Source organism: Lycorma delicatula, chromosome 1 (genome assembly GCF_047948215.1).
Source record: "Lycorma delicatula isolate Av1 chromosome 1, ASM4794821v1, whole genome shotgun sequence".
NCBI lineage: Eukaryota > Metazoa > Arthropoda > Insecta > Hemiptera > Fulgoridae > Lycorma > Lycorma delicatula.
This window is the reverse complement of record NC_134455.1, coordinates 198,563,105-198,579,130: the sequence shown is the minus strand read 5'-3', so window position 1 is coordinate 198,579,130 and position 16,026 is coordinate 198,563,105. Positions and strand designations below refer to the sequence as shown.

Genomic DNA, 16,026 nt, shown 5'->3' with positions numbered 1-16,026 from the left:
GAAATCCCATAAGTAAATGCCTATTAACATTACTGGATAGAAAGGAACTTTAACAGGTGCATAAACAAATAAAAAAAATACTGTGCTAAATCTGGACATGTGGAGGACTACACTTGTTCCAAAGTAGATGATGGATGAGTCATTGGGTTCAACCAATAGAGAACACTTATGAATTGTTGGGAAGCATATAATGCATAACTGGGCACGCCAATTCTTGTGTTTTGAACTGTGCCAAGCAAATGTTTTCAGTCACACAGCAGGGGTCAGTAAATGTTGCCATATTGCTGGCTATTAGCAGTAATACTGCCTTTATCATAAACAGATTTCCTTTTGGGCTCCAAAAAAAAGTGTATGTGATGCTGCAGGCTGACATTATCTGCCTTCACTCCAATGACTTTTTCACATGTCACTCATAACTTATAACCAATGACAACATGGTTAACAACTCATAATTTTATTCCTCATTAGAAAAGGTCAAATAAAAGACTGCCACTCACTTGGTTGTGTGTTCTTCATGATGTATCCTTAGCAACCAGTGTGAGTAAAACACAGGATATTTTCACATCCTTCACTAAACTACTTAACTCATCTCTCACCAATCTATTACACAAACTATTCTGTTTGATACAATTATTATAATACAACATAATTAAACATAATATAAACAATAATTATATTACCAAAGTTAGCAAAGATTAACAGCTGGTTTCATGTTTCTTGAATAAAAAAAACCTCTTTCATAACTGACACTCCCTGAATGACTTCAACATTTTAAATACCCAGAACAAAACATCATTTGTTGAAACAAAAGAGTGAATTCAATATACATGTAAGTAATTATGATTGAAATATTGTTGTAAACTTTCACAAATGGTGCTTACACCCGACTACACCTTGTAAGATTATTTAAAAACATGTTCACTTCATAACATGAATATAGAGAAATAAAGTAATGAATTAGTTTCTGAAAATTGCTTATAACACTACATCTGTAGCAAATAAAACTAATAGATGACAATATCTATTTAGTAATATTTTAATCAAATATTGATACAATGAAAGAACAAAATCTAATCATCTTCAATGATGAATGTAAAAAATACATTTTAAATTAACTAAGAATGATAATTCTCTTGCCTGTGAACTTCATGTAAAACATTAAATTTAAATAAAACACAGAAACAAAATTTTATAATTTTATAAGAATAAATTTTTTATAAACAAATAAAATAAATTTACTATGTTAGAATTTGTGAAACAATGAACTAGGACTATGTTGTTATGATTCTCTATCGAGTTCAAAAAAAAAAAATTACATTAACTAAACACATTAAAAGATATTTCTAACAGCAATGGAAAATACACATTACTTATAAAAATTAAAAAAAGGACAAGAAACATATTTGACTCAGAAGTCCCACAATCTACTTAAGTTCATAAAACCATTATTACATAACTACTTGTATACATCAAGATTTAACAAAATATTTTATTAATACTTATGATAGTAAGGAATTGGCCAATCAAAAATTAATTTTAATTACTATTTTAAACATAATTTGTCATTTTAACATGTTATAATTTCTATAATAATATTTTTTAAAGTAGTATAAAAAAAAATTGACGGATAAGAAATCTTCTAATAAATCCATGAATGTCTTTATGGAGTGGTCTTTGATATCAAATTCTCATACCTGTATTCCATACAAATCACAGTCTATGATTTTCCTGATCAGTTTTTTTTCTTTTAAATACTGAAAACACTTATCTAACCACGACGAAGTCCCGCATATAATTGATGCTTTCCGATGGTGTCACAGTCTAACCCCACCACTATTTCTCCGAATTTTCTAAGTCTTATTGTCGTAACACTGTTTGTATAGAAAACGTTTGCTCATTTTTCAAGCTTGATGTCATATTTCTTAAAATTCTACTTTAAGAAGGAATTTGATAACAAATGAAACATGCTGATATTAAGTTAATTTTTACGTTAAAAAAAAAAATATCGTCCGTCGATGTATTAAGAAATCCATACAACAAATAATTTACAATAAAATAAAATACAAATAAATTCACCAATTTAAATAAGACAATTCAATTTAATTTAAATTTAGATCAGAACTTATAATAGTTACATGCTAGTTAAATTAAACATACTGTCTAATGTTGTTCAGCTAAAATAATTTATGATAAATTGATTTTCTTGTGTATAAGCTAAATAAAAAATTTAAGCATCAATATTAAACATCTACTCTTTTGCTTCGGAACATTATACTGATCTATAAAGCTTATACAATATGTAATAAATAAAGTAACAGATGCCTTACCATTCGAATGTATGGATTATCACCTAAGCAGGTCTGACAAAGAATAGGAAATTCCTGAAAAAAATTATTTATTGTGAGAAAAAAATTTCTGAAATTATTTTAAAACAAGTGTATATAAACAAATAATTCATTCTAACTGATTCACTAATAAACCTCAATTCCTAAAAATTCAATAAAACCTCAATTCCTAAAAATGAGATTTTACAGGTGGAATGGCTTAAATTACTATCATTTTTACATTCTCTGTTAATGTCAGTATATAAAAAAAAAATTGTAACTTATATTGGAAGTTTGGCAAGGCAGGGAAAACCTGAACCTGTATTCTGGTTGCACATTAATATACGAAGGAAAAGGAATTTCTAAGTACATTTGGGTTGTTCCAATGTAAATTTGTTTATCAGTACTATTCCCATCTTTGGTAAAGACAATCTAATCTCATGAAGAATGGTCTATAGGTGCAAATATTTTTATTATTCTTATCCATTCCTCTTAGTAGTAATGTTCTGTAGGTTTAAAGCAGACATTTCCTGAATTAATGCAAGGGATGTCAGGTCTTAGGTTACTGTTTCCTTAACATTTCTGAGGTTTAATGTGATAGGTTGACCTAAGGACCTTCCTATAACCATTTCCTATCAGGTGGCTGTATAAAAAAAAGAATAATTTATAAATTGTTATGCAATCCAGCTGCTGAATTCAAGCCTTCTTCCTTCATAACCCGGCATCAACACGTGGAGAGTGTTTCCACAATACTTGGTATTGAGCGATAAGTACAGATAGCAATTGTGCTGCTTCTCTTATGGAAGCTGTAGGATATGTTTCAAAGAAGGCCAGAATATCGGTCTCAATATTTTCAGCAACAACTCTGTTCTGACAATGCCATTTATTCTGAAAATACCTATTACTTCATAGATTTCCAACTAATATGGTTAAGTGGGGGTCCTATCAGGGAACCACCATACATATTTACTTCTCACTAATGTTGAATTTCTGTTGCATAAAAAATTAATTTCCAACATATCTACTTTTTAGTTAAATTATATACTGCATTATTAAAATTATATAAAGAACATATAAATAAATATTTAAAAAAGAAACTAGCACAAATAAAAAGTATTTCTATCATAATTAAAGTATTTACTAACTTTTTGACAACAATCAAAAGAGCTAATGAAAACGAGTGACACATTAATAATGAAAAAGTGTACTGTTAAATTTGAGAAAATTTTCAACAGTCTTAAAAAACAGCTTATAATTATTTAGGATTAAAATTGTATTTATTGTTTTTGTAAGTTTATAATTGTTGGCCATAGCTTTGTAACAACTGTGTTTAGAAAAAAATACCACAGAATAAAAATGTCTTAAAATACGATTTTCTAAAAAAAAATAAAAAATAAATAAAAAACATGGGGTTTCCAACTGAAATAATGAATTTGGCTGCCATACTGTAAAAAGAGTTAAGATTTCAAAAATGGTAATATTGTATTTTTAATGTAGGGAAAAATCTAGGGAAGGTTTGCCATTTAAAGTTTCTCATGAAACTTACAGTTCTGAGATTCCAATGGTAGTCATCTTGAGTTGATCACTCTATCTATATAAATCCTATTATTAGTGATAATCACTCAAAAGTCATATGATAAAGTATTACTTGACAAAGTTAAGTGTAAACAGCTAGATGCCCAGTAGTTCTATCCAAGGAGCCATAGATGGTGTTGGCACTGCTAATAGAGGTGGAGGGACTAAAATACTGTACAGGATGCTGTAGGTAGCAGAAAGCCACTCCAGAAAATTCATCCTCACCCTTCACATCACTGATTATTCTAAACTTTGACACTTAGTAACATTTTTGTATTTTGAAAGAAAAACTGTAAGGCTTAACAGTAAAGAATTACATATAATTATTGATATGATCTCATTGTCTTGTAGTAACAAAATTCCTTTCTGGCATTTTTCAACTTGTATTAAGAAATATTTTTTTAAATCTGTAAAAGTTCCATTAAAACTCTGTTTAACATGTAACAAGGACACGCATACCAGTTTTTGTATCCCTCAGTTTACAGACAAATTTAAGTTTGCATATGCATATGGTTGATATGCATATAGTTAGAAGGATGTGATCTAAATTAATATAAAATCTTACTGAGTAAAAGGGTGTATAAATGAAAAGTCACTTCAGACATTTTTAAGAGATGAATTCCAATTTCATAACAGGTAGGTATGCTATTTTTATATTTTAATTAGTATAGTATACTTATGATGTTAGAATTGCCAGTAGTAGTAGTAGCGGCATAGTTATATTTTGATAAAAAGTTTGAAAATTTACAAAATTTGTAAATAAAAACAAATGAAAACTGATATTATATTACTGTAATAAAAAAAACAAAAACATTATTCAAAACAAAGCACGGTATTAACGCCACCGCAGCTACAGCTTTATTTAAAAACAAAGTAGTCAATTGAATTTCGGTGGAAAATGAACAGTCTCTTCATTAATTTTAATAAATGGTTATTTATGTTTATTTATTTTAAAAAATATAATTTAACCAAATTTAACCTACGCTCGCTACCTTGACTAATTGACACAGTAATTTTTTGAGTATTTATTTAATAAATTCAGTAATTATTGCAATTATTTATTATTTTAATAATCAAAACACTCCTGTTAAGGTTAGCGAGCTTAGGTTAAGTTTGGTTAAATTATATTTATAAAATAAATAAATATAAATAACCATTTATTAAAATTAATAAAGAGACTGTTTTGAATCTATGTTAAACTTCATATCGGCCCATTTTCCACCGAAATCCGATTGACTACTTTGTTTTTAAATAAAGCTGTAGCTGCGGTGGCGTTAATACGTAAGTACCCAAAGCACTAGTAAATCAACAAATTTGAAATAAAAATTAATTCTTTTATTAGAAACTAAAAATCATAACGCCCTTATTACCAATAAATATGTTTCCAGAAAACTTGTAAGGGCCATAATATATCCTCTTCCTGCATCGTATCTGCAATGCTCAGAGACAGAGTTATAGCATTGAAATGATTTTTTTGAAAACACATTTTCAGTTATTTATGAAATGAGTCGTGATTTTTGTATTAATATAAAATCAAACATTATTTCTAACGTTAATCCATGTAAAAGCGAATTAAAATAATTCTCCTAACCTCTAAATAGTATACAAGTTAATTCTATATTAGAACAAGATTATTTCAAAAGTTTACTTACAGCATCTTCCCAGTTCTGTCTATTATAAGTATTACTAGTTTTTGATGTAGCCATCACAAATTAATAACAACCTATATCTTAAACAACATCAACCATAGCCAACTAATTCGGCAACTTGCTTTCAACCACTAAGTTGGTTTGGTAGCGTTAGGAGAATGGATAATATCAAGTCGCTCTTGGTACGTCGGTGTGAGCGGGAACTGGGTCAGCTGTTGTCTTTAAAAGATCAAAATTTTGTTGTAGCTATGGCGGTGTATGAATTTAAGAGAAAACAGTTAATTAAACCTGATTTACGAAAGTTAATTAATCATCTTACTAATTTTCAGGTAAATTTATGTTGTAAATGTTTCTTTAATAAATGGTAATGTATTGATTTTTGAAGTGGTTATAAGGTTAGCTGTGTGTTGTTATTTTATAAAATCCGTATTTTAAAAATGCTTGGATGAAAAATGTATACTGTGCTTTCAGAAGATCTTTTAGGAACTATTTCGAGTTTATCGTGCCAATTAAATTGCTGGTGCTTTGTTACTTAATGTGAAATAAGTATTTTATTTTTAAATATCATATTTCACCTACCTTATTAATGAATTTATGTCATTCATTTAATATCTCTAGTGTAAGTTCTACCTTTTACAGTAGCTGTGGCTTGCTTGTATTAATAAAAATAAATGTATTAATAAGTGTAATTATGTACTATATAAAAGTACAAAAAATGGTGTGATTTGTTTATACAGTTACTACTTTTGTAATGGTTCATGTCATTGTGAATTATAATTTTAAATGTTCCTTTGTTCATCAGTATTAACGTATTATTATGCACAACTTTTGAGGCAGTCAGTATTGTTATTCAGCAATTTGTTGTCTGTTGGATAATTCATACACCTGATGTAATGTAATTTATTCCAGTGAAACAATTTGATTAGATATTTAAGCAATATATGTGCTTGCCTTCCTAAAACAAAAATGTTAGGTATACTGCTGGACCAGATTACATATTGCAGTTGTTAATTTTAACAGCAAAATAATGTCACACAGATGCAATTCCAAAATTTATTTTGTTCCTTTGATAATGCTAATACAGAGTTCTTTGTGTTTGAAAGTACTTTCATTATTAATTTGGTAACTCATAATCTGGTTAATTTTTTTTTTTTACAGGAAGATGATACTGAGTTTAAACAATGTGAGAATTTTGCTCTATCACAAATATTGCATCATACTTATCTATCTGTAAACAGACATGAAGTGCAAAGGTCCATTAAAGGGCTAATAAATAAGTTTTCTGTTCATGGATTTGTTGAAAAGGCAAACAAGTTAGAAATTCTTGTTGACAAGTTTATAAATTCCAGGCAGTTTAAAGGTCATGAAGAAGTAAGTCAAATCATGAGATATATGTATTTATTTTTTTAACTCAAAAATGCAATATTACCTGGTTAACTGACTAGTAGTAGAATATGTATTTTGTTAATCTCTTGTGATTAGTAGTAAAAAATGTATTTAAATTGGGATTAATATGACTTTTCTATGCAAAAACTTATGCTGCTGTTGTATGTAAATCGCTTTTTCATACTATTTTTACACTTATTTTTTACATGAGTTATGATGTTATTGTGTGTGTGTGTATGTATGTGTATAACACCTGGTATATGTGTATGTATATATATATATATATATATATATACATACATACATACACACACACACACACACACGCTGGGTGTACAAAAAAGAATTTCAGGGTTTTAATTCATTATAATAGTTCTTGGATGGTGTTGATTTTAGGCTAGAATGAAATAGATAAAAGAACAGTTTTGTTTACACACATGATCATAGATTTATTCCCTACCTTTCCGCTTGACAATACCACCATCAAATATGGGGACTGCTGAACAGAAAGCTATTTGCAGTTTGTAAAATGTTGAATCTGTAGTTACAGTTCAGTGTGTGTTCTATAGAAAGTTTAATTGTGATCCTCTAAGAGTCAGTAACATTTGTCAATGGCATAGATAATTTTAAATGTCTGTGTAAAGAGAAGAGTATGAGATGACCAAAGGTATCAGAAGAAAACACACAACTTGTGAGTCTTTCCTGTGTAATCCTAAAAAATCTGTTTGGAAGGCCAGTCATGAACTTGCAATGCTAATGACAATGTGGAATATTTTAAGAAATGTTTGCATATGCATCTGTTGTTAAAGCCTTTGAAACCTACTGGTTTTGCTTGCATGCCGTTGCTCACATAATGTACATATCTGATGGTCAAAAACATTTCATGAAATCTTACAGTGAGAAAGGGATTTTCCAGAATTAAATGTTTTCTGTGCAGTATCTATCCCGACGCTAAGTTTATGGGCTGTTCTTTTTCTTTTTGTTGAAGCATGCGAGTTGCTTATTTGTATATGCTGCGTACATAGCTCTTTCTTCAGCTACAAGATGGACCAGAAAACTTTATTTGCTAACAATGCAGTGTTCCTTCTTACTGGCATAACTGTGTAGGGTTGGTTGAATGACATTTTCTCCAACTGCTGGATTGGTCGACATGAACCTAATGATAGACCTTGTTTGCAATTGCCTCCAAGATCACCCAATCTGACCCACATATGATATTTTTTCCTTTATAAATTATGTTTTAAAGGATCTTGTGTATCTGCCTCTGCTAACTACTCATCTACCTGATTTGAGGCAGGATTGAAGCAGTTTTTGCTTCCATTACTTCAGCATACTGATTAAAGTATGGGATGAACTATTCTATTGGTCGGATGCGGGCCACATGACGAAATGCTCACGTCATTGAAAACTAGTAAGGAAAAAATGTAAGAGTTACTCGTTCATTTTATTTATGATTCCTTATTGTAAGTCGGAAGTTATGAGATAATTAATAGCTTTAAGACCCCGATTTTGTTTTTGTTATGTACACATGCACACAAGCAGACACACACACACACACACACACACACATACACACACACACACACACACACACACACATACACACACACACACACACACACAGAGAGAGAGAGAGAGAGAGAGAGAGAGAGAGAGAGTGAGAGAGAAATAGAAATAGAATATAGTTCCCGACAATGACCAAAATATAGGCAATATCATTGATATTACCTGATAGTTTTAGCCAATGTCTTACCTCATCCATGTCAACAATGCTGAGCAGATTTAGGCAATATCCATACATAATTACTGCAAGGGTAGGTAATTATATACAATTATGGTCTCATGCCTGATTTTGTTGACATTTGGAATATACCTTATTTAGGACCTAAGTTATTAGTTACAATTGATATTTCATTGGAAACGCCTTTCACCCGAGTTACATCCCTATAAGCTACATAATTCTGTCACCAAAAATTTTGTAATTCATCACTATACTAGTGTAATATACATTATTTGCCGATTGAATATTTGGTTTTGTATACAATTATGGATTCATCCTTACAAACTATCAATTTAATATTTAAGTTAATTAGACGAGGTTAGCAAGCTAAGTAAGCGAGTTACATTGATACTGTTTGAAGTTCTCTACGTGTAATTGTTAGTTAACTAACCTAAACCTAACTAAACCTTGTCTCATGAAATGGTGAGCAAACTGAAACAGTATGATGATTCTAATTTAATTTAATTTATTGGAATACATTCGAGAAAATCACTTTTCTTGTGACATAAAAATGAAGTAAAATTAACTTTTAGTAATACAGAAATTAGAAAACTCTGATAAAATGTTACATTTACCTTAAAAATAAAATTTTTAAGTAATTACGTCACTGCTTTGTTAAAATTTCATTAAGTAAAACAGAAAAAAATATTTGTTATCACAATGTATTTCTTCAATACCCAATAAGTTGCTGTTTGTTGAACTGTTGTCATTGTTTCCCAAATTTATCACATTATTTTCACTAATATTGACTAGTGTACTAGTCATGCAAAAATCATGTGTTGCCTGCTCATGTTCATTTAACTTCCAATAATTTATAAGTTATTACACATGATATACATTTTATTAACTTCATGTATTAATAATTTATATGTATTTTATTTTTGTCCTTGCTTTTATTTCACTTATTTTACTTTAACTGGAAATAAGTACTAAAATAAAAAAAAACATTTATTGTAATGTAATTACCTTACTGTAATGGAGAAGCTGTTTTTCTAAAGGTATTACTAAATCTTCATCGCTGAAATCAACACTTGTTGATGAATAATCACTGTCTTTATCACTACTTTTTTGTACGTTGATAACAAATTCTTCAACATCAACGAAATTTTCTTTCCCCAAACATTTATCTTCTAATTTTTTCACATTCTCAGATATTGGTGACCAGTTTTTCTCTGTTATATTAGAATTTCTTTCTTCACACAATGTAATCGCGACATTTAACTTGAACATGACATTTCTTGGGCCACACACCCTTTTACATTTGCCAACATCATTTTGATGAGGTTCAGATCCAAGTGATATGTGGCAGGTGATACGGTGATAGTGCACTTTCAGAAGGTGATCCAAAATATACTTCTTATGCTTTGGTTTGTGCAGGCTTAACTAGTTTGTGAAGTTCTGGTCTAACCATTTTAGGGTGAAAAATATTTGCTTCTCGTGCAAGCAAGATACTATTTCTGATTTCTTATATTTTGTTGTATGTGGGTTATGGTTGTATGTGGGTTGTTGTATTATTATGGTACGCAGCTTTATCCAGCATAACAACCGATTGTGGGACTAGATTTGGAGAGAGTCTGTTTTCCACCCATTTCATGAAATCTTCAGAGTTCCATGTTGTGATAATGCCCATTTGACATGCTACTTTTCCATATCACTACAACCTTGTTTATGAATCCCATCTCGCTGCTACGTTCACAATTATTGCTTGGTCTCGTTTTGATATAAGATGATGTATGCCCTGATCAGAATTGTCCGACCACGTTTTGTTTGAGATATGAGAAGACAAAATGTACGTTTTATCTACATAAACAATGGAACGTTTTCTTCTATATAACGTTTAATATATCTTAAATAATGTATTCTTTGTTCTTGTATTTCATCACTTTTGATGAAATATTTCTATTATTTTTTTTTTAGTTTTTCTCCATTGAAATCCTAAGGATTTTAACATTTTTGCTAACGCTTCATACACTACCCTAAAAACTAATAGTCTCTTTCAGTTTATTATAAATATGTTTAGCTGCAGGAGGCACTTTTTCTTGCAAATAGAAAAATAAACAGTTCGCCTGATGTTTATCGATACTGTCTAAATTAGTTATTCTGTTTTCCTGTTTATAATTTTTGGGGATTTGAAATGAACATTCAACCTTGGACATCTCATTCTTTTCTAATTGTTTTAACAGCCCTGGTCGAAACCCCACATGCAGTAGCAGTTCTCTGTATATACTTTATCATAAGAAAAATAAATGGTACACTTGGAACCACTTGTTATTCAAACTGCTTGCCCTCCTCTCCTTCCATGAACTGATTAACGTCCCATATAATTTCCTGAGCATGATTATGGAGAGTTTTCCCTCTCTTAAGTTTTGATGTAAAACCTTCCATAATTGTTTGGAGAACACTAAAAATATACAAAAAAATAAATATTTACCAATATTAAAATGAGCTAAAAAAATATTATATGCACTTGACATATGAAAAACCATATTACAGACAAGTATAAACAGATTAACTTTACGCGTCACGTGCTACTTCACAATTAAACTGTACAGGCCACGCGGTGAAACTTGCCAATTGCAGCCTACTCTGCAAGGGGCAATATACTGTACATTCTATTAATATTGACCCACATCATTGCAAGTGAGACATATATCTCAGTTATAAATGCAAATGAAACTAAATTGCAAACATTTATGTTTTTTTTTTTTTTTGTCTTCAGTCATTTGACTGGTTTGATGCAGCTCTCCAAGATTCCCTATCTAGTGCTAGTCGTTTCATTTCAGTATACCCTCTACACCCTACATCCCTAACAATTTGTTTTACATACTCCAAACGTGGCCTGCCTACACAATTTTTCCCTTCTACCTGTCCTTCCAAAATTAAAGCGACTATTCCAGGATGCCTTAGTACGTGGCCTATAAGTCTGTCTCTTCTTTTAACTATATTTTTCCAAATGCTTCTTTCTTCATCTATTTGCCGCAATACCTCCTCATTTGTCACTTTATCCACCCATCTGATTTTTAACATTCTCCTATAGCACCACATTTCAAAAGCTTCTAACCTTTTCTTCTCAGATACTCCGATTGTCCAAGTTTCACTTCCATATAAAGCGACACTCCAAACATACACTTTCAAAAATCTTTTCCTGACATTTAAATTAATTTTTGATGTAAACAACTTATATTTCTTACTGAAGGCTCGTTTAGCTTGTGCTATTCGGCATTTTATATCGCTCCTGCTTCGTCCATCTTTAGTAATTCTACTTCCCAAATAACAAAATTCTTCTACCTCCATAATCTTTTCTCCTCCTATTTTCACATTCAGTGGTCCATCTTTGTTATTTCTACTACATTTCATTACTTTTGTTTTGTTCTTGTTTATTTTCATGCGATAGTTCTTGCGTAGGACTTCATCTATGCCGTTCATTGTTTCTTCTAAATCCTTTTTATTCTCGGCTAGAATTACTATATCATCAGCAAATCGTAGCATCTTTATCTTTTCACCTTGTACTGTTACTCCGAATCTAAATTGTTCTTTAACATCATTAACTGCTAGTTCCATGTAAAGATTAAAAAGTAACGGAGATAGAGAACATCCTTGTCGGACTCCCTTTCTTATTATGGCTTCTTTCTTATGTTCTTCAATTGCTACTGTTGCTGTTTGGTTCCTGTACATGTTAGCAATTGTTCTTCTATCTCTGTATTTGAACCCTAATTTTTTTAAAATGCTGAACATTTTATTCCAGTCTACGTTATCGAATGCCTTTTCTAGGTCTATAAACGCCAAGTATGTTGGTTTGTTTTTCTTTAATCTTCCTTCTACTATTAATCTGAGGCCTAAAATTGCTTCCCTTGTCCCTATACTTTTCCTGAAACCAAATTGGTCTTCTCCTAACACTTCCTCCACTCTCCTCTCAATTCTTCTGTATAGAATTCTAGTTAAGATTTTTGATGCATGACTAGTTAAACTAATTGTTCTGTATTCTTCACATTTATCTGCCCCTGCTTTCTTTGGTATCATTACTATAACACTTTTTTTGAAGTCTGATGGAAATTCCCCTTTTTCATAAATATTACACACCAGTTTGTATAATCTATCAATCGCCTCCTCCCCTGCACTGCGCAGTAATTCTACAGGTATTCCGTCTATTCCAGGAGCCTTTCTGCCATTTAAATCTTTTAATGCTCTCTTAAATTCAGATCTCAGTATTGTTTCTCCCATTTCATCCTCCTCAACTTCCTCTTCTTCCTCTATAAAACCATTTTCTAATTCATTTCCTCCGTATAACTCTTCAATATATTCCACCCATCTATCGACTTTACCTTTCGTATTATATATTGGTGTACCATCTTTGTTTAACACATTATTAGATTTTAATTTATGTACCCCAAAATTTTCCTTAACTTTCCTGTATGCTCCGTCTATTTTACCAATGTTCATTTCTCTTTCCACTTCTGAACACTTTTCTTTAATCCACTCTTCTTTCGCCAGTTTGCACTTCCTGTTTATAGCATTTCTTAATTGCCGATAGTTCCTTTTACTTTCTTCATCACTAGCATTCTTATATTTTCTACGTTCATCCATCAGCTGCAATATATCGTCTGAAACCCAAGGTTTTCTACCAGTTCTCTTTATTCCGCCTAAGTTTGCTTCTGCTGATTTAAGAATTTCCTTTTTAACATTCTCCCATTCTTCTTCTACATTTTCTATCTTATCTTTTTTACTCAGACCTCTTGCGATGTCCTCCTCAAAAATCTTCTTTACCTCCTCTTCCTCAAGCTTCTCTAAATTCCACCGATTCATCTGACACCTTTTCTTCAGGTTTTTAAACCCCAATCTACATTTCATTATCACCAAATTATGGTCGCTATCAATGTCTGCTCCAGGGTAAGTTTTGCAGTCCACGAGTTGATTTCTAAATCTTTGCTTAACCATGATATAATCTATCTGATACCTTGCAGTATCGCCTGGCTTTTTCCAAGTGTATATTCTTCTATTATGATTTTTAAATTGGGTGTTGGCAATTACTAAATTATACTTCGTGCAAAACTCTATAAGTCGGTCCCCTCTTTCATTCCTTTTGCCCAGCCCGTATTCACCCACTATATTTCCTTCCTTGCCTTTTCCAATGCTTGCATTCCAATCTCCAACTATTATTAAATTTTCATCTCCTTTTACGTGTTTAATTGCTTCATCAATCTCTTCGTATACACATTCTACCTCATCATCATCATGGGCGCTTGTAGGCATATAGACGTTAACAATCGTTGCCGGTTTAGGTTTTGAATTTATCCTTATTACAATGACTCTATCGCTATGCGTCTTGAAATACTCCACTCTCCTCCCTATTTTCTTGTTCATCACGAAACCTACTCCTGCCTGCCCGTTATTTGACGCTGAGTTAATTACTCTAAAGTTACCCGACCAAAAGTCGCCTTCCTCTTCCCACCGAACCTCACTAATTCCTACTATATCCACGTTTACCCTATCCATTTCCCTTTTTAAATTCTCTAGCCTACCAACCTTTTTTAAGCTTCTAACATTCCACGCTCCGACTCGTAGAATGTTATTTTTTACTTTTCTGGTGACCCCTTCCTTAGTAGTCCCCACCCGGAGATCCGAACGGGGGACTATTTTACCTCCGGAATATTTTACCAAGGAAGGCGCCTCCATTATTGCTTTTGAAAATGCAGAGCCACATTTTCTTGGAAAAAAAAACAGCTGTAGTTTTCCATTGCTTTCAGCTGCGCAGTACTCAGAGGACTGAGTGATGTTGATATGGCCGTTTAAGTCATTGTGATTTACGCCCCTAACAACTACTGAAAGAGCTGCTGCCCTCTTTCAGGAATCATTCCTTAGTCTGGCTCTCAACAGATACCTCTCCGATATGGTTGCACCTTCGGTCCAGCTACTCTGTATCCCTGAGCACTCAAGCCCCCTCACCAACGGCAAGGTCTCATGATTCATAGAGGAGGACATTTATGTTATAAATTACAATTCATGCTACACTGAATCTGTATGATGTAATTTAGCTATTGAAAGAAAATCAAAATAAATTAATTAAATTGTAATTGTAATTTGTAATAACTTTACAAAAAATTATGAAATATAAAAAATCTTTGGAAAAAATAAATAAATTACTGTAACATGTTAAGTAATGGTGAATGTGTTATTTAATTGTAGGGTTTTAATAACATTGGTCAACATAAAATTTGAAATTGAAAAGGGAATAGGTGTTCTATGTAGTATTTTATATGCTGAATCTGAATAGGTATTCTGAAACAATCCATCATGAATGTTCTTAAGTTACAACCCTTTAAATTTATTTGTTGATATAAGTAAGTTAGTATGTCTGTATGTTTGCTTATTCATATATGATTTATTGTAATTCATGCTGTGGACTTGTATTTGATACATAACAGTTGAATGATGTCATTTCATATTGTTATATAAGTGATTCCATAAATTTAGTGAAAGATTTTTAGGATAAAACAACTTTTGGTATTATTTTATTGAACATCAAGATTTGTTAAGGTGCGCACACGCGCGTGTGTGTGGGCATGCGCATGCATGTTTCAAGCTGTATTTTATTGCATTCCATGGTGAAACAGTTTTATGAAATATTTTAAGTAATTAACTATTTATAGATTAAAAATTAATTATTTTTTTAATTAGTAAGTATTTCTGTAATATTTCAGTTTACTTTCATTCATTAAAACATTTTGAATTTTACAATGAATAGAAATTGGGCTTTTAAAACTTTTCCAATTATTTTTTGTTATATTTGTAGAGGGAGAATTCACCATGAAAAGTCAATGAAAGCCAGTATCAAATCTACTGAAAACTGCTTACAAAACATTACTGTGATTGTCCTTTGGGAGACCAAGATAAATCCTGGGCTCCACATGTAGCATGCATCAAGTGCTACATTAAACCTAATCCAGTGATTAAAATAAATAAAAAGAGCATTTACTTTTTGACATACCTATGATTTGGTGAAAGCCTACTAATCATTATGATGACTGCTACTTTTGCTTAACAAGTATTGTGGTTTCAAATCAAACAATAAAAACAGTCATTGTTTACCCAATTGTTAGTTCAGATGAGACCAGTACTTCATGGTGTTGATTTACCAATTCCAATTCCTCCCAGATTTTTGAAAGTGTATGTTTGGAGTGTCGCTTTATATGGAAGTGAAACTTGGACAATCGGAGTATCTGAGAAGAAAAGGTTAGAAGCTTTTGAAATGTGGTGCTATAGGAGAATGTTAAAAATCAGATGGGTGGATAAAGTGACAAATGAGGAGGTATTG

At 31.4% G+C, this 16,026-nt stretch overlaps 2 protein-coding genes across 2 annotated transcripts in view; one reads left to right on the top strand and one right to left on the bottom strand.

The window, feature by feature from the left end:
• Positions 1–5,709, bottom strand: part of LOC142327281 (pre-mRNA-splicing factor RBM22) — a 34,283-nt gene extending 28,574 nt beyond the window's left edge. Inside the window, exons 1-2 of the mRNA XM_075370182.1 lie at positions 5,552–5,709; positions 2,328–2,381 (exon numbers count right to left, since the gene is read on the bottom strand). Coding sequence (XP_075226297.1) covers positions 2,328–2,381; positions 5,552–5,605 — 108 coding nt within the window. The 5' untranslated portion in view covers positions 5,606–5,709. The remainder of the gene's footprint in view (positions 1–2,327; positions 2,382–5,551) is intronic.
• The window catches only part of Grip128 (gamma-tubulin complex component 5), a 108,349-nt gene continuing 97,994 nt past the window's right edge, over positions 5,672–16,026 (top strand). Inside the window, exons 1-2 of the mRNA XM_075370170.1 lie at positions 5,672–5,877; positions 6,707–6,919. Coding sequence (XP_075226285.1) covers positions 5,707–5,877; positions 6,707–6,919 — 384 coding nt within the window. The 5' untranslated portion in view covers positions 5,672–5,706. The remainder of the gene's footprint in view (positions 5,878–6,706; positions 6,920–16,026) is intronic.